The 17,500-nt window shown below is 37.0% G+C and overlaps 1 protein-coding gene across 9 annotated transcripts in view; it reads left to right on the top strand.

Moving 5' to 3' along the window:
- Window positions 1–17,500, top strand: part of LOC121312949 (myocyte-specific enhancer factor 2C-like) — a 77,287-nt gene that overhangs the window by 21,870 nt on the left and 37,917 nt on the right. For 8 of the 9 annotated variants that reach the window (XM_041245013.1, XM_041244969.1, XM_041244985.1 and 5 more), the window contains one exon: window positions 14,249–14,436. In XM_041245013.1, coding sequence (XP_041100947.1) covers window positions 14,383–14,436 — 54 coding nt within the window. In that variant the 5' untranslated portion in view covers window positions 14,249–14,382. Of the gene's footprint in view, window positions 1–10,589; window positions 10,612–14,248; window positions 14,437–17,500 lie in introns of those variants that run through there. The other variant, XM_041244959.1, reaches the window with a different exon arrangement.

The raw sequence follows: 17,500 nt of genomic DNA, 5'->3' as shown, positions 1-17,500 counted from the left end.
GGCAGAGCATGCTGGCGGCACAGTGGGAGTGGGGAGGGGGCGCTGTGTTCATTTCTCTCCACTTTGACCAGCTCAGGCTCCCCGTGACAAGGCTGCTGCTCAACCGCACAATTTAATTCACAAGCAGAATCTGCATGTGAAGGATTTTATCACATTTGTTGTCCCTTTTGAATCATAGCTTCCCTGATCAACAACATTTTATGCCACTTTAATGATGACTTGGGACAGCCTTCGAAATAGCTTCCAGTTACCAGATCTCTTGATGGCTTTTGATGGGTCTGCAGTGCATTTCAGATGTAACCAGCTGTTGCCTCTAGGGGGGGGATCTCAGTTATAATGCTAGTCATCTCCAAAATATACACTGTGTATCAGCTATACATACAGTGTAATTAAATATGTCTGCATTGAAGTGTTGATGAAGTGACCATGTTATTGCCTAAATTAATAGGATTACGCATCACCGTTATTTAACCCTCGCTTCTGCTTGGAGAACCTGTATTCTTATTAACTTGAAGGATCAAAATTATAGACTAGGAAATTACAGTTTCCAGTGTTTTGTGATTTTTCTGCCAAGAAAGCGTTATGCTGTCAGCAAATAAGTTAATATTGTAATCTTAGAAAGAAGGCCTAGGCTGAGATAGTAACAGATTTGATTGAGAATAATGTGTGCCTAATTTGATTAATATATCAAAGTGAAATGAGAGTCAGGTTAAACTCCATTCACATCCGTACCGTCTTTTTTCAAGAAGTTTCAAGAAGCTCAAAAGATAGATGGCATCAGTTTGGAGGACAAAGAGTATGTATTTTGTGTTGCATATCATATCAAAATAATGACGTTCAGTTTTTTTCCACTGTATTTTAAATTCTTGCATGCAGAATTTCTGATGACCTGGTTATTAGGCACAAGAAAATATACTGCTGCACTAAATCAGATGCAATTGTTATCATCTGTGAGTTATCAATTCCAATGCATTTCTTGTATTTGGTACCCCTCACTACCGCCTAGAGTAATAATAAATAAAAAATAAACAGAAACATTTAAAAAAAATGAAGAAACTGTCAGTCTCCCTTAAATACATGATCTGCAGGTTAATTACATTTTTAATTAGATATTTGTTTTTCAATGAAATGTAGGAATAGGCAGAAGTAAAAGGACTCAAAGTTGAGTTTCACTTTGTCTAACCAGACCCATTAGCCTGCTGTATATGATACAGGCTGTAGGAATGGGTGCAGATTTTGACCTGTAATTTTAAGAAGGATGGGTCATGTTTGACTTGAGAAGGAAAGCAAAAGAAACACATCAGTACCCGAGTGAGCAGAAAATGAAATGTACCCAGTCTTTTGCCCACTGGTGTCTGGATGGAAAAAATGTACTCTGTTTGCTGGAGGCTCTGTGTTTTCCTGTCATTAGCTGGGGGGACCGTGGAGGTTATGTGAACGGTGCAGCTGCAGAGAGGGCCCTGGGATTTGAAAACTCAGCTGAGATCTTAATCAAGTATTTTTGTTGATAGCATAGAGACCCCGTGGACACCCCTCCTCTCTCCAAAAGGGCTGATAACAATGATAATGTTCTAACGCTTGCTTCTTTATGTAAGTTCCCAAGAAAAACGTGGATCTTTTATCAGAGGTTTCAGGAATTTGATGATTTTATTTGATAAGGGAAAAAAAAGATTGTTTTTCAGGACTATTTTTGTTTAGCAGTTCAGCGAAATAAAAATAAAAACTGTTGTAGCTTACTTTCTGAACACTTCTAAGTGCCTGCGATGTTAAGTGAAACTTTCTTGTCACCACCAAACAAGACATACAGCCGAAAATCTGATGCAGCTGTGAAAATAATGCATAGCAAAGGAAGTTATGCAAATTGTGCTGTGCTCGTTACCTTAGCGAACAACAAAGATACATTAAACAGCAGGCAGTCTCTTTAAAACACGCAGAATGCAAGTGCAGAGTTAAAAAAAGGGGGCAGTAAAATATTACCCAGTTCTATTACTTTTCAGAAATGCAACACTTGTAAAATGAGAAACCAGAGATGAATACAGTGACCTAGTATATTGAACTGGAGTTTGGGAGGCGTAAGAAACTTGGCAACAGCAGCCATGCCTGAAGGCCACCTCAAGCACAATGCAGCCCAGTACCTTCTGAAAATAGTACTTCAATAAAATGACAGTAGTGTTTTGGCAAGAGCCACAAGCTGTTTATAATACAATAGCACTATGGAGTAGTTAAGTCTGTGCCACAATATAACGGGGATTCTGCCAAGCTGTAACCTAAAGCTGGAAAGGAACGTTGTCATTTAATATTTCTGCTTAAGGGTTAAGTAGTAGTGAGCATTGTCAGATAAACCGTACTCCAGCCTTGGTTGAGGTTTCTTTTGAAAACTGTGCAGTTTTGATTTTATACAGCTGTGCAGGATCTTTAATCATATACTATCTTTTTCAGAGTCTTTTTCCTAACATATGTTAATTAGCTGCTCTCTGTGACAAATTACGAGCACTTACTTTGATGAGGTTCAACTGTGATCATGTTGGAGTGGAGTATGTGGAGTTTCCAGCCCCTGCTGGCTCCTCAAACCACTACAAACATCTGCAGTGCTGAGTAATGAGAGGATTGGGGTTGGTCTGGGGTTTTATTCCCCCATCATGACATAACAGAGCAGTTTCTAAACCTCAGAAGGCCTGTGTCATTATTGCAAAGTTTGAATTAGAAAGCGGTCCGTAACAATCGAACCATGCCGTCTTCCACTGAAAATATGAATACTTTGCTACTGCTTGTTTTTAACTTTGTAAGTGTTGTTGTTTCTATAGAGTAATAGTCCAGCTATAATGCACACTGTCTAATCTGAAACCACAGTCTCCTGGCTCCTAATTTGCAACTACAGTTCACATTGACAGTAATATAAACTTGATGCTGGTTACTCACCAGCTGGTTTCAAAACTTTGTCTTAGAATGTGCTAAAACGCTGTTGTTATGGCCGGTGCTTGAGTACATTGCCAAAACAAGTTCCAGACAAGAATGTAAATCATTTGTGATATTTATCTAAGTTGAATCTGTTAGCAGTAATAAACCCTGTTTTGTGCCCTGGGAGAGGTTGCTCAAACAAAGTACAGCATGGATTTTCAGTGGATAAATGGGCTTTACGAAGTGTGTTGGGAAGGGCAGGAAATATTTTGTTTTTGAGTGCCATTATCGACTGTAAAATGTCCCTGTTGTGCGACAAACCTTGGGCCTGGTGATGTGGTAAAAAATAAGACTTTATTTCATGAAAGTGAAAGGTAGAAATACGTTTGTAGTCTATTTGGAAGTTTTCATTTACACTGGTCTCTTTGTCCATTTGCATGTTGCTTTTAGTTTTCATTTCTTCTTAAATGCAGAAAACTTTTTTTTTTTTTTTTGGTGAAAAGTCAATGGTGTATGAACAATTTCCTGGGGTGTTTGTGCTGATCCTTGAAGTGGATGCTGGTGCAGCCACTGCACTTTTTGATTAAGTGCTTGCTGGGGATCTCTACTTTGTATTTGTCACCCTAACCTCTTGACCACTCCCGCCATTTCATTTCTTACGGAAGGTCTTACCGAACCACAAGTCTTTAAAAAGAAGTTTTCAGTATAAAAAAAAAATGAAGTTAGGAACAGATTTTATATTATTGGCGCGAACACACACACACACACACACACACACACACACACACACACACACACACACACACACACACACACACACACACACACACACACACACACACACACACACACACACACCCACACCCACACACACCCACACACACACACACACTCTCAAATTAGTTCCAACCCTTTCATGTAATTCTGCTTCCCTGGTAGGATGCTTGGTACTGTCTGAAACTGAAAATTATAGGCAAACGGTTCTGTATTGAAAATGTGTCCCATTTGTTCTTCAAAGCTGCACTGAGGGATTTCTCTGTTGATCAAACAGGTGTTGGGAGCTTTCGAGTAAAAGGGAGCCAGATGTGACCAGGAGTTGCTGAAGCCTCACGGGCTGCTTTTAATTCATCTGTCTAACACATCTCATAGTCGCTGGGCTCCTGATCCATGGGCTACCTGTGTGATTTATTAATGCCGCCAGATTCGAAGGCATGGGAACCTTGTTTTATAGCTACAGTACCAGGGAACATATGTGGAAAAATTAGAGCAGAAATTAAGGTCAAAAAAGGTTAACTCAATATGTTCTGCTTCGGTAATAAAGGTTTGAAGCTCACTAATGTTGACATGATATGTGTGGAATCTGTAGGGACTATACTTCTTATTTCCAGATTAGGAATAAAAATAATTAATTTTTTTTTTTTTCTATTAAGAAACACATCATGTATATGTTTAAACAGTAATATCTGATATTTTATATAGGTTTAATGTCTGAATATACACTATAGACGCGTACTGTTTCAGATTTATGGATACCATTTTAACTGAACTCCCCAACTTAAAAAATTAAAATAGGAAAAGTGCTCTGCCTTTAATAGCCATAAGCCATCGCATTCATTTATATACTAACTATAACTGCTTAAGTTCAGGACCTTTTCAGCAGCAGAAAATGACAAAATAATAATGTGAGAAATAGAATTAGATTGAAGCAGCAATGAATTGCTCGTCAAGTGAAATCGGCGCTCAGTTTTCTAAGTGTTGTTGTTATGGAGATACTAATTCACCGGGCTTTCTCTTTTGTCTGTTCTTATTGGCTGTGAACTTGAATGTATGTGTTCAGTTTTAATAAATAAGTACACCTATGTATATATAAATGATAACCTGAGATTGTAATATTTGGAGGCATCACAAAAAAAGAAGCCTTGGCTCTTCGGTGGATTTCTGAGGCCTGTAAGCCTTGAAGCATAATTGGGGCCAGTTGGGAACATTTAATAATTGCTGTCAGAAGATCACATTTAATTCTCTTTTTCGCAGGACCGCTGCGGGGTAGAGTTAAACAAATTGTCATCTGAGATTTAAAAATGAACAAAGCTTTAATTAGGCTGATTAGGATGCGGGAAAAGTGAGATGAAGTAATCAGAGGATCGACTAACCACGCTGTGCTCTGTCGCACACTGTATGACCACCTCCGAATCCCTTTCATCATAGATACAGTAGGGTATTGGCAGTGTGTGCATCCCAGATATATCAGAGCAGTGTCACTGCTGACAGATAAGGAGAAATTGGAAAATAGGGTTAAGTAGCGGGGTTCCAATTATACGTCCCTACGTGTGGCTATAACTGTTTAAATAATGTACCTGTCATTGCTCTTTTCCTTAACGTCCTTTCAGCTTTTTACACTTATAACTAGTCTGTTTCAAAGCTCTTTTCAAAATGTCAGCTCTGGTGCATTGGGCTTTGAGATCTGTCCTCTGAATCACTGCAGAACGAGTGATATTAAAAAAATAGAAAATTAAAAAAATTCTGGCTTTTCTGTTCCGTACCACATCATGAACCATTATTGCCGTGCTACTTGTTTGACAGTGTGGGCAATAATCCTTACACTATCAGTGCAGTAGAGCGGACATATTGAAAAGAGCTTTGAAACAGATCTTAAAGTTACAATTGTAAAAAGTTGTCAGGATTTTAACAATGAAAAGAAAAAATACAGTTACGTTATTTAAACAGTTGCAGCGACATGCAGGGATGTGTAAGACTATATTTTTCAACTCTCTTGAAAAAGTCAACAGATTTAAACTAATGGTTTAAATGGGGAATCTGTTTAAAAAGCGTTGTTGTTTAAACACAATCTTTCTAAAGTGATGTCTGTCATGAGAGCACTGTGACTCATCGAAGATACTGCAGGGTCAAAGATAGACACAGCCACTGACTTGTGTTGTGCAAGCTTCTGAAACTGCTGCGCATCTCTGTTGTGGTTACACCTGGGCCTTAGTAGGCAGGCTGTGTTGTGAGATAGTGGTTTCTGTGCTTGCTAGCAAACAGCATAGGGGTTTACCTCTGTGGTAACCAAGCCCCCATGCTGGTTGAAGCATGTCCCCTCAGGACATAATAGTTAAAGGCAGCTTATCAAGTGACAGAACAAAAATGACGATGATCTACAGATGCGTTGTAGACTTGTTACCTTTTTGCAGTGCTTGATTTGCACGTAGCCTGTAGACTGCAGAGGGAAAGTTATAATTAGCTTCTGTTTAGGACGGTAATGGTTTCTTGTATATGTTGAAAGTTAAAAATAATTGCCTGTGTTTAAAAAAAAAAAGTCCCATTTCTCATTTCTAAGGCCAGAAGATCATGGGTTCAGATTGTTCTTTGACAGGTCTTGCTTTTTGAAATAAGCCTGCATGTTCAAGCAACTTCTCTGCGTAAATATCTTTTAAAAACGCGCTAGTGTTTTTTATGCTAAAGTCTTCACTCCAGATTTCACATTCATTGTGGTCATTAGATATGGCACACATGTAAGGAGACAGATGATGGGTTAACAGCGGGAACTGTTACGATACAGTACTAGTCTCTTTTTTGAAAGGCATACAGGGAGTCCTGTCTTTCTCATTTTATTTTAAAGCAAGATTCAGAAGCTTGGTCTCTAAAACAGTTGACATTATTTTTCATCTCCTTTTGTCCTTGGGAAATTTTGAGATGGGAATGGAAAGAGCAGAGTTCTCAGCTGTCATCATTGCAGCTATGATTGGTACATTTCCCTTGTTGCCATTGCACTGTAGGCCTGCAGCTGTCTCTAGGCAGACAAAAGCGGCAGCAGCATAGATTCATAGCTTTCAGCATTGTTTAAAAGAGATTGTATTAAGGTATAGTAATGTACAAAATGGGCTCAAGTTTTAAAATATATATATATTTTTTTTTTTAACAAAGCTTGTCGTTGCTATATAATTTTCTTTGTGATTTCCGAAAGGCGTAATTAGATTTTGCAGAATTATCTCTTATGTTTTAAATTAAGTTTAAAGATTCTAATATAATTTGAATACATTAATTGGACTTTTTTTATTTTTTTATTAATAGATTAATTTTTGTTCCATGACTTGTTTTATTCTCTCTCTGTATTTAAATTCTATCTTGGAAATGCAAAGGATAAAATGGTTCATAATAAATGGGGGGACGGGACGGGACGGGACGGGATGGGACAGGACGGGACAGAACGGGACGACAAAATGATATAAACTAATAAGCTCTGCCTTTTAATAAAAATGTTTTACTCATAGATTTTACTGTGGTAAATTGTATAAATAATAGTACTGTTTTTTTGCATTCGATTTGTATGGCAAGCATAGCAGATGAAAAAGATCAAAAGTCCCTACAGAATGTGCCACACCGATGGTCGCGATGTATGTGCGTGGGTCTTTTTACAGCCTTTTAAACAAGATTACAAAGAGTGGTGTAAAAATGGCACTTGAAATTTATAGATCAAAGTTTGAGGTGTGTGGATGACTTAAATCTAAAAAGGTGACTGAGATGTAAATGATAACAGGTTAATAGCCTACACATGCTTCATGTGTTCTGCAGATTAACTGTGCCACCCAAAAGGAACGGACTGTCTCAGTCCATCGAAGTGATCTGTTTTGGAATGTACTGTACTGTATTATAGACAATGCAAGCGCTTCTGAATCAGCACCCTCTAATGCACAAGTAAAACAGAATGTCATGCATTTAGAGTTTAGGCACAGTGTTCATCTCAAGCAAACACATTCAAGAATATGAGGTATTGAAATAAGAGAGGGAATGCTGTACAATCAGATTTCTTCCCCTAAAAACGTATAGTGCTAGTTTCTACCATTATAATGTAATTGACATATTCTCTTCAAATATAACTCTGTTCAAAATGCCTGATGGGACCCTGTTGCGCGAATCCTTTACCTGCATTTACAATAAAACAAAAGAAATGTACTTATAAGTTTGTTTTGTCTATTTTTAAACCAGTCTTCCTTTTAAATCCCCACAGCATTCCTAAACAAAACAGTTTAAGCCCTTTTACACTTATTCAGACCCTCCCCTCGTGCATCAGGTCTCCTTACCTGACTGGTGAAAACAGTGACAAGCCACCTTTGGCTTAAGTTGTGTTTAATAAATCCTTCGGGGGCGAGACGCTGGTTACTGCCATTGGTGTGCAAAATGAGGGAGGAGTAAATGTGTGGAAAGCATCATCAAACCTGTTTACAAAAAAAAAAAAAAAAAAAATATATATATATATATATATATATATATATATATATATATATATATATATATATATAATTTCAATAATAATAATAATAATAATAATAAATAATAATAATAATACAATTTTTATGGCAGGTAAGAGTGAAGGACACCACATATTGAAATGTACTATATAGGATTTTAAAGTTATTTTGGATCTCCGTAATACAAAGGGGTTTTAAGGTACGATGGAAAATGATTGTAATATTCTGAGCTGGCATTATACAGTATATAAAAGTTCAATCTCCTCCAATCACATTTGTTTTGAAAGCAACCCTGGTGGTGGGTGCCCCCTGAATGCTTGTATCAGAAGAAGAAGAAGACAGTTTTTTGATGGCTGCAGCAGTGTAGATTCAGACAGTTTCTGCTATGGAGAAGGAAGTGGGAGAGTTTTGGTTCCCATTTTGCACTTTCTGGAACAGATTAGGGAAGGAAGCACCTTTACACCTTTTATTGTTTGTGGTTTCTGATGTCACATCCTTCCGTGCCCACTCCGTGCATGTTTCCTGCCATTCTGTGAGGCAGCACTGAGCCGGTGAAGGGTAAGAGTGGTGCACAGGGCTCTGTTGCGTCCCTCCAGTGGTCCTGCTTCCTACTTTGGGCTCAAATTCCCCTTCTGTCAGCACAGGCAGCGTGCGCAAAATTGTAAAGTGCTGTGCCAATTGGAAGTTCCTCTTTTGTTTAGTAAAAGCTCATGATTTACAGTAGCTTCTTGCTTGTTAAAAAAAGTATATACTCAATGTCATTTTGTTTTCTGGCCTGAGCCAAGTTACAGTTGTCACATCTGAAAATGATGTGCCTGTCAATCCCAAAATCAGAAGAATAAATAAATAAAATAAGAACCAGGCAACATTTTTATGAGACAGTGTTGTCTTTTTTTTATCACCACATTAAGTACATTTAATCATTATGCTGGATCCTCTTAGCCCTGTATTAAATTGCCCCTATATGTAGAATGAATCATTTAAAAAACTTACAGAAACTAAACAAGCATTCACAGGCTTAAAGGCTTTAGGTCACTTTTACAGTGTCACGTGTGTAAGCATGGGACAGCTGCTTGATGTCTTGTCAGCTTCCATATCTTACTTGGGCAGGCGCAGTTATACAGAGTATACTAAACGTTAAGACCTACTGACCGTAATGACACTAGAGATACCAGGACACGGGTGCCTCGTTTGGGCTTGCTGTTTTCTGCATCTGTGAATTTACCAAGATTAACAGCTTCTGATGCTATGTTAAAAAAAAAAAAAAAAAAAAAACATTAAATAAACTGAAAGATTTAATACATGTTCTGTTTACATATACGCACAAGCACTTGAAAAGTGTTGCATTTTTATGCAATTTCTGGTAATACATATCCTAAATAAACATATTTTAAATGTGTTCAAGGATACAAAAGTTTATTTAAAGAAGAGTTGAGGTTTATTTAATGAATAGTATACCTCCTGAAAGGTTTACTTACTGTACTGTAATATGTTGTTTTAAGTCCTTCGACCTGCATATCCTATGAGGAAAGAGAATACTGTTTTTTTTTTTTTTTTGTTACTAAATGTGTTACAGATGTATAAAAGAAAAATGCATACGTAATGACCCAGTAATGTTCTAGGAAAAACATCACAAGTTCTCTTCATTCCTCTTCGGATACATTATGGTTGTAGATAGAGTTAACAAATGAAGCTTGGAAAAGGCAAGCACGATCTCAGAACTTTACTGAATGCATTCTTCCCTTTTAAAGGTATAGGGAGGGAAGTGCCACAGTTTTAAACAAAGTCTTCCCTATAGCTTTAATGAATATGTTAGCCAATGTTATAGTACTTGATAATAAAACCATCAAATTACACTGAGCAATCTACATTAGCATAATACACTTTCTTTTATTGACAAATTTGAACAAATTGCTTTTTAAAAGACACAATATACAATATATTCTGCTACTCTAATAGTTTCTAAAGCAGTTAAGGTATGTTTTTTACTCCCAAGTTAATATTTTCCATTGGAGATAATTAGTTCTGAGATTTATTTATTTATTTTTGTGCTCTCGGTGAGAAATAAAGGATTGATAAGCGCGTGGGAGGGACACACCATGTTGCTAACTCACCAGTAGATGCTTGCACCCTGCCTGGTGCATTTCAAAGCTCCTGCTTGTTTTTTTTTTTTCTTCTCCCACTTATTCATGTGAGGGATCCTGATCTCTAAAGCAGCTCTGCCACGACTTCTCTAAGCCATCCACCCTGACCTTCCAGCCTTCCCACTGACCAGCAACTTAGACAAGTGTGCTGCAGTAAGCTGATAGTGCCATCAGGTTCAATTGGAAGAGAGGAAAACAGGATTGTTCCCTATGCATTTGCTGTGGATTAGTGGATTGGCTTACTGCTACAGAGAAAGCCTTTTAGACTCCCGTGTGTGCTGCATGTGCCAGGGTTGTAGTGGTCTTGTTTCCTGCAGTGAGAGGTAAGTGCATGGAGCACTTAAAAATAGCTTTACTTTTTTATGTCAGTTTTTACTGTAGAATCCTTCTATGGTGTTTGAAAAGTGAAATATGTTGCTGTTTCATTACATTTATTTGTGTAAAGGTATACTTTATTTTTTCATACAGAATTTTTTGAGGTGATTTGATTAACTTGTATAGTAATATCATGTACAGTAAGTATGTTTTGCCAATTTCTGGTAAATTGCTTAGAAACTTTTGAGTTTGTGTGTGTGTGTGTGTGTGTGTGTGTGTGTGTGTGTGTGTGTGTGTGTGTGTGTGTGTGTGTGTGTGTTTTTCTGGGGCAATTTGTGTCGTAATGTGCAAAAGATGTTCACTGTGTCAATTAGCTTTTTTACTTCACTTGCATTGAGAAGTATTAAACAGGTATTAAATGGTCAGGACATCGGCTTACTGTTATATAAGGTTTTGTAGGAATTTGTTGGGGATTGAGCGCATTATGGGACAGAGTAGTGTATTGTCACTAATGGTAAAATTTACTGCTCCGCTGAGCAGAGATGAACTGTGTGCATTCAAGAAACAAGGTACTGTAACTCATGCAAATGTGTAAATAGTATTTGAAATTAGCAACGTTTAAAGTCAAGGTAGTTTTTAAGTGTTCATTTTATTTGAGTCTTCTGAAGCGCATAAGTCAGTCAGTATATTTACTCATATTTGTATTTTTTTTTTTTTTTTTTTAACCTACATTTGTCCAAGTGGTACTTTTGAGATTATTAAATATATTTTACAAGGAAGACCTAGTTTGCTGTTGAAGAAACAAGCAGTAGATTAGCCAGAAGATTAGGGTTTTGATTTGTTATCAGTTTGGGCTGTTTTCTAAGAAATGTGTCAGTTGTTTATGGGGGAATCTGACTAGGTTTGACTTGTTATAATAACTGGAAATGTTGAGTTCCACGCGGTTTTACAGATGCATTCTACAATTTAAAAAATGTATATATTCGAAGCTGTAGTTTATTTATGTGACAAATGTAAGTTTTCTTTAACTCATGATTTATCTAAAGAATGTTTGCCCATTTCTATGAATAAAATGAAGTGAAACTCAATGAAACTTGAATATAGACTATTGTCAGACATTAAAGCGTAAAGAGTATTTTTAAAGTAGCCATACATATTCCAAAACAGTTCTGTGGTACTTTATTTATAAAAACTTAATTTGAGAAAATATTCCTGAAATAATTATTTGTGAATAGGGCCCATACAAAATTTAAAAATGCAAATACTATATACCGTCATTGAATTTTAAATTTATTGAATTTTTGAAGTTAACTGCAAATGCATATCTTTATTCAATTCATTAGTGGCTGTGTAGCTTTATAAAGCGAGGGAAAGCTAGGAAGGTTTTGGTTCCAACACACACACACACAAAAATAAATAAATAAATAAATAAGAGGTTTATATCATATCTGAACGGAACTTAGATTAACCAGAACGGAAACAAAACCATTTCATTTTGCCTAACACACACACACACACACACACACACACACACACACACACACACACACACACACACAATTAGAAGCAAGCTCAGAGGGCTTTACCCACTACTAGGCTTGCTTCCTTGGGTATTGATTATTGTCAGCCGTGACTGAGGGGATTTACCACTAGTCAACAGAAGCTGCACTCTTAGGCTCAGATACACATCAGCCACTCTGGAGGCATCTACATGCCCACTCAATCACGAGATTGCATTTTCAGAATGATACCCGCTTCTTTTCCGTGTGCCAATATGCTTCTGTTGTTTACTGCTTATCAGGAGAATGCAGATTAAAGTTTGGTGATTTTGAAAAAAACAAAACAAAACAAAACAAAAAAAACAAACATAAAAAAGATCAACATAACAAAGTGACAAAAATGTGTTATTCTGGGTAACTGAAATGGTTTGTATCTTTCAAGTGTTTTTTAAAATTTATTTTAATTTTTTTTTAAAACCTATTAACCAAACCAATGTTAAGCTAAAATTAATAGTGGAGCAACATACAGCAGGTCTTTCTAAGTTGTTTAGGATAAATCTGTTTGACACGCAATTGAATGCAGCCCTGCATAAGTCAACTGTATAGGTATACAAAAAGAAAAAGCAATGATCATTATTCTGTTAGTGGTGCACTGTTGGGAGAACTGTAATGATGCATACTTTAAAAATCTTTCCCTTAGGAAAGAGTCTGAATTTAGCTCTTTTTCGGATGTTGTAGTGTGTCGCTAACTGAGTTGAACACGCAGTCTTGTTTTGTATGGATTATGCTTCAGAAAAGACAGATTTTGATCCAAAGGCCTTGACAGTTCCCATATATTAAAGTGACACTTAAATAATAGTCCCTTCCATTTGCATAGGGACACTATCACCTCTGCTGTCAAAACACAACATTGTTTCCCTTTCAGAAATGAATTAGCTGGCCTACTTAACACACACAGGTACAGAAAGGTTCATTAACTCACTGATTTTAGATGATCCTTCATGTGCTTCATTGCTTATCCTCTGTATTTACAAGCTGCCCAAACAAAACCTGCATTACTCAGCTCATCCACTTGTATTTGTGAAGAGGAAGAAAACAAGAGGTTGTTGTTATTGGGACAGTTTCAAAGTTGTGATAGGAAAGGCTATTTCTGTTCCCTCGGTTAAATCTGTCATTTTTTTGTTTTTGTTTTAGCTTTTAAAAGAAAGGGTGCCTGTGATCCCTGTGAAGGGCAGATTGTATTTATTGTATTATTTAACCAGAAAGAAATCCCTTGAGGTGGAACACACTGTATCACATGAGAGAACAAAGCGACACAATCAATCCGGTCTCAGAGTTGGAATCGGTGAAATATGAGGATGGAAATCAGAACAAGTGACTGGAGATCTAGAATTATAAATTCAAACAATTCTCTTGTTTTCTTTATTGAGATTGTCTTGCGTTTGCGGTTTATGATCTAGTTTAACGTGACCTAGCACACGGGTGAAAAAAAGAAAACAAATCTTTAAATGAGAATCAAACAGGCAAGACTTCTCAAGACAGATAATGAAGCCTATAAAGCTTGTGAGGTTTCAGGCAGGAAATCTATAGTACAAGTGCCTGGTACAGTCATTGCTTAATCTATAAGCCTATTACCAGCAAGTTCCAATTAACCTATAAGGTGTGTATATATATATATATTATGATGCTCCTCTGCTTAATCATTTTTATTCACTGGGATGAACGTGTCATATAGATTTATTATTGTATTGTTTGTTTTTTAGCAGGCAACACTGAGATGCTCCAAGGGTAGGCTGTGCTCCATTGTTTGGGTTTAATGTTTTTTGGAAATCTGTAAGATTTTGTATTATAATACAAGTGGTTATTTAACTCAAGATTGTCCTGACTGAAAACAACTCTGTAGACATTTTGTGGGGTCTTCTTGCAGCATTTAAAGGGTCCCGACTTATCTAATTGGACACAATTGAGCAATGGTGATTGTGGAATAAATCTGATATCTACAGCCCAGAGGGTTGAAAGAATAGGTTTTTAATTGCTATCATTCCATGGTGTGGTGCTAATGAAGAAGATGGTCCTTTATGCATATTTCACATTGTTCTGTTGATGTTAACGTTTCCTGTTTTTTTTTTTTTTTTTCCCCATACAGGAGTGGAAGCTGGAATCTGTGAATTGAACGGAGCAAGTGTAGAAGAGAAAGAAAGGTTTTGAAGATACAGAAGAAAAGGAAAGAAGACAAACATACTTTGCTTTAGGGATAAGAAGGAAGAAAAGACGGGGACTATGGGGAGAAAAAAGATTCAGATCACGCGGATTATGGATGAGCGTAATAGACAGGTAAGCGATCGAGATTCGGAAGACTCATATGTCATACCTGCTCTCACTGAGCCCCCAGAGAATCAGGTGGTCTCGAGGGTAGACTAGGGAGAATGTACAATTAATTGTTTCTTTGACAACAGTATTAACCTAAGCCCAAATGTAGATTATGTCCTGGTCCTGTTTTAAGGTTGGAGTGGTAAGGCCTGACCACAACTGACTTCCTTGGGTTTTACAGCAGATATCGTTTCACAGCTAGGTTGGTTTGGAATTTGAAGATGTGGCAAGGGGGGGCATGGGGGGGTGGGGCTAGCAGTGATAAATATCCTGTGAGTGACAAACACATGACTTTCTTACACCTCCCAAGGCTGACAAGGTACCAAGATAGCATTATCAGATAGCAGCTTGCTTTCTTATGCACTTAAGAAATGTGTTTCTCGGCAGAAATAAATAAATAAATCAAACACTTTTGAACAACCAGTGTGTTGTGTTAACAAAATTTTCCTTTTTTTTTTTTTTTTTTTTTTTTTTTGTGGCTTATGAAATACACAGGCATATGTGCATTTTGTCGGTTCTTTACTATCTAATCCGTTTGCATCAAATCTATCTGTTTACAGATAAACTAGCTATATTGGTGATATATGTTTTGTGTTACTTTAGTCTTAAGGAATACACAGAACTAAAGTGTAATCTAAGGTTTAAAATGAATAACTAAAAAAAAAAAAGAACATTACTCCAGGATTTTTTTTTTCTTTTTAAAGAACTCCATTAAATGCAAGCCTCAGGAGTATTCCAGTACTTAAATAATAGAAAAACGATTGAATTGGCTTAGACTGAGGGTTCACTTTATTCAAAGAGGAGGGACAAAAAGACAAACATTCTCTTTTCAGTTAAAAGCAGCACAAAAAGGCAAGAGAAAGGGTCAACACCTCTACAAATACGTGTGTCTCGTCAAGACTTGCATTTTAAATGTAGTGGTGCCTCGGAAACAGCTGATTACTAAAAATTAAAATTTCCTCAGATCACCCATCCCTGCCTCTTTTTACCAACCATTCTTGTGAGTTCTAGTTTTTCCGCCTCTTTTCAGAAAGCTTTGATGGTTAAGCAAAGTGAGTTGAATCTGAAGTTGTGGGGAATTTTTCCAGATACATCTTTCAATCATTCACTCTGTGGCCCAAAACCTTTACATTTCTGTACAAGCTTAAGTGTCAGGGATATGTAAACTTTAACCATGCATTCAATAATAACATTAAGGGACTTTGCCAGCTGTGTCTTACTCTGAAACAGACCCCCTTAAAATCCTATAGGATAGAAGTTTAAACCATGTGAAAAAAAATGTGGACAATTGGCTCTGTGGACAATCTTATTTTTTTCCTAGCATTTCTTAAAGGAATCAGGGTCATATTAGAGTTAACATAAATGCATTGCTTTGTGGGCATCAGAAAATGATAGAAAGACAAGTGAAGAGAATTGCGGTATTAAAAAAGAAAGAAAGCATTAAACATTTTGTACCTTTTGGATTTTAATATTCACACTCTTGGATGGTGTTGTCATTGGTAGCTTTAATATAATCATAACTACACAGTGTCACTTCAAGACTCTTTAGGATCCTTTCATTGTGTCAATTAATAATATAGTAAGGGTATGACTGGCTGTATTTTAAATGCTTAGTTGAGTTTGAAGAGCAAGCACCTGAATTTATGATGGATACAGTCTGTGTTTTGTTCCCAACAGGTTGCTTATTGCTGTAGGGCCAAACCAAAACGAAATCATCCTGTCAGTACAAACCACTGTGTTTATTTAACTGGTTTACAGATAGGAACTGGAATTAGGGCTGCAATGTCGAGCTGTATGCACAATTAACTGTCCAAGTGATCCATGCTTCAACTTGCACTATGAAAGTATGGGCTGTTTCAGAATATATTTGTGCAAATACAACATATCTTTCCACCTTTTAGCTTCTTTATGTTTAAAACAAACATTCAGCTAACGGCTGTCCAGCCCTTTTGGATACTAGAGTGGATAACAGTAGTAATGCTCCTTCTTGTCACTAGCTCACTGTTAAGATAACTCTCTGGTCAGTCTGTTTCAATATGAATACATTCCTCTGTTAAGATCAGATGTGCTGTATCTCTTTGGAGGTCATCAGTGAGAGGTTCCACTGCATTCACTCCAACCTCAAGGCTCCTTTGGCTTCATTATGGTCTTGTAAATTTCTCTGAAGAAATAGTGTTTAGCTTGGCTTACCCACAACATCAGCATACAAAGATAAACAGTACCAGTAGGAAGGAGGTCGGAGTGTCAGACTTGGGTAATAACAGTAAAAGAGGTAAAGAGTTCAGAAGGTTTGAGGCTAAGAGAAGATGATAATATGATGAGAAACATGAAAGTCTTTTATTTATTCACCAACTCTCTCTGTTAAGTTCATGGTGTGCACAGTCTATGTTTAGGCGAAGTTGACCTTGTTGAGCTTTTAGCAGAGAGAAACGTTTTCCTGTAGTTTACTGTAACACGTTCTGACATGGAATGTGGTAAAACAGAAGAAACACAAGACAGCTGACCATTCTGTCATTTCTAATTGGATTATTGTATTGAATGGCCACCTTAGAACCGAATTCTCCCAAATTAGAAAGGACTAGTTTACCAAAAGTGACCAGAAATATAAAGATCCTCTGAAAAGGCCAAACATGTGTACAAAACATAAATCATTTGGTTCTGTAGAAAATATACGATTCATATAATTTATCTTGTTTCCAACTAATTCTTAAAATAGCTAAAACCAACCTGTTTATGATGAAATCCAGCCTGAACACTCCCATCTGTGTCAATTCTGACATTTCGATAGTAATGTTTTGAAACTACCTCTATTGTTTCCTTTGATGCCTATTTCAAATCATGCCATGTTGATTACTGACCTGATCTGGGTGGAATTAAGTGCATTTCTTATAACAATTTAAACAGGAAGTCCTGCTGCAGCCCCGCTCAGCTTTGTTCGAATATTCCACATCCTGTCAGCTGCTGCCTCTCCAAGTCACTTCATCACTTCGTTTCTGTAGCTCAGAGACAAGCATGGAATTACTCTCCA

This window comes from Polyodon spathula, chromosome 1 (genome assembly GCF_017654505.1).
Source record: "Polyodon spathula isolate WHYD16114869_AA chromosome 1, ASM1765450v1, whole genome shotgun sequence".
Taxonomy (NCBI): domain Eukaryota; kingdom Metazoa; phylum Chordata; class Actinopteri; order Acipenseriformes; family Polyodontidae; genus Polyodon; species Polyodon spathula.
This window is presented reverse-complemented; position numbering and strand designations above follow the sequence as displayed.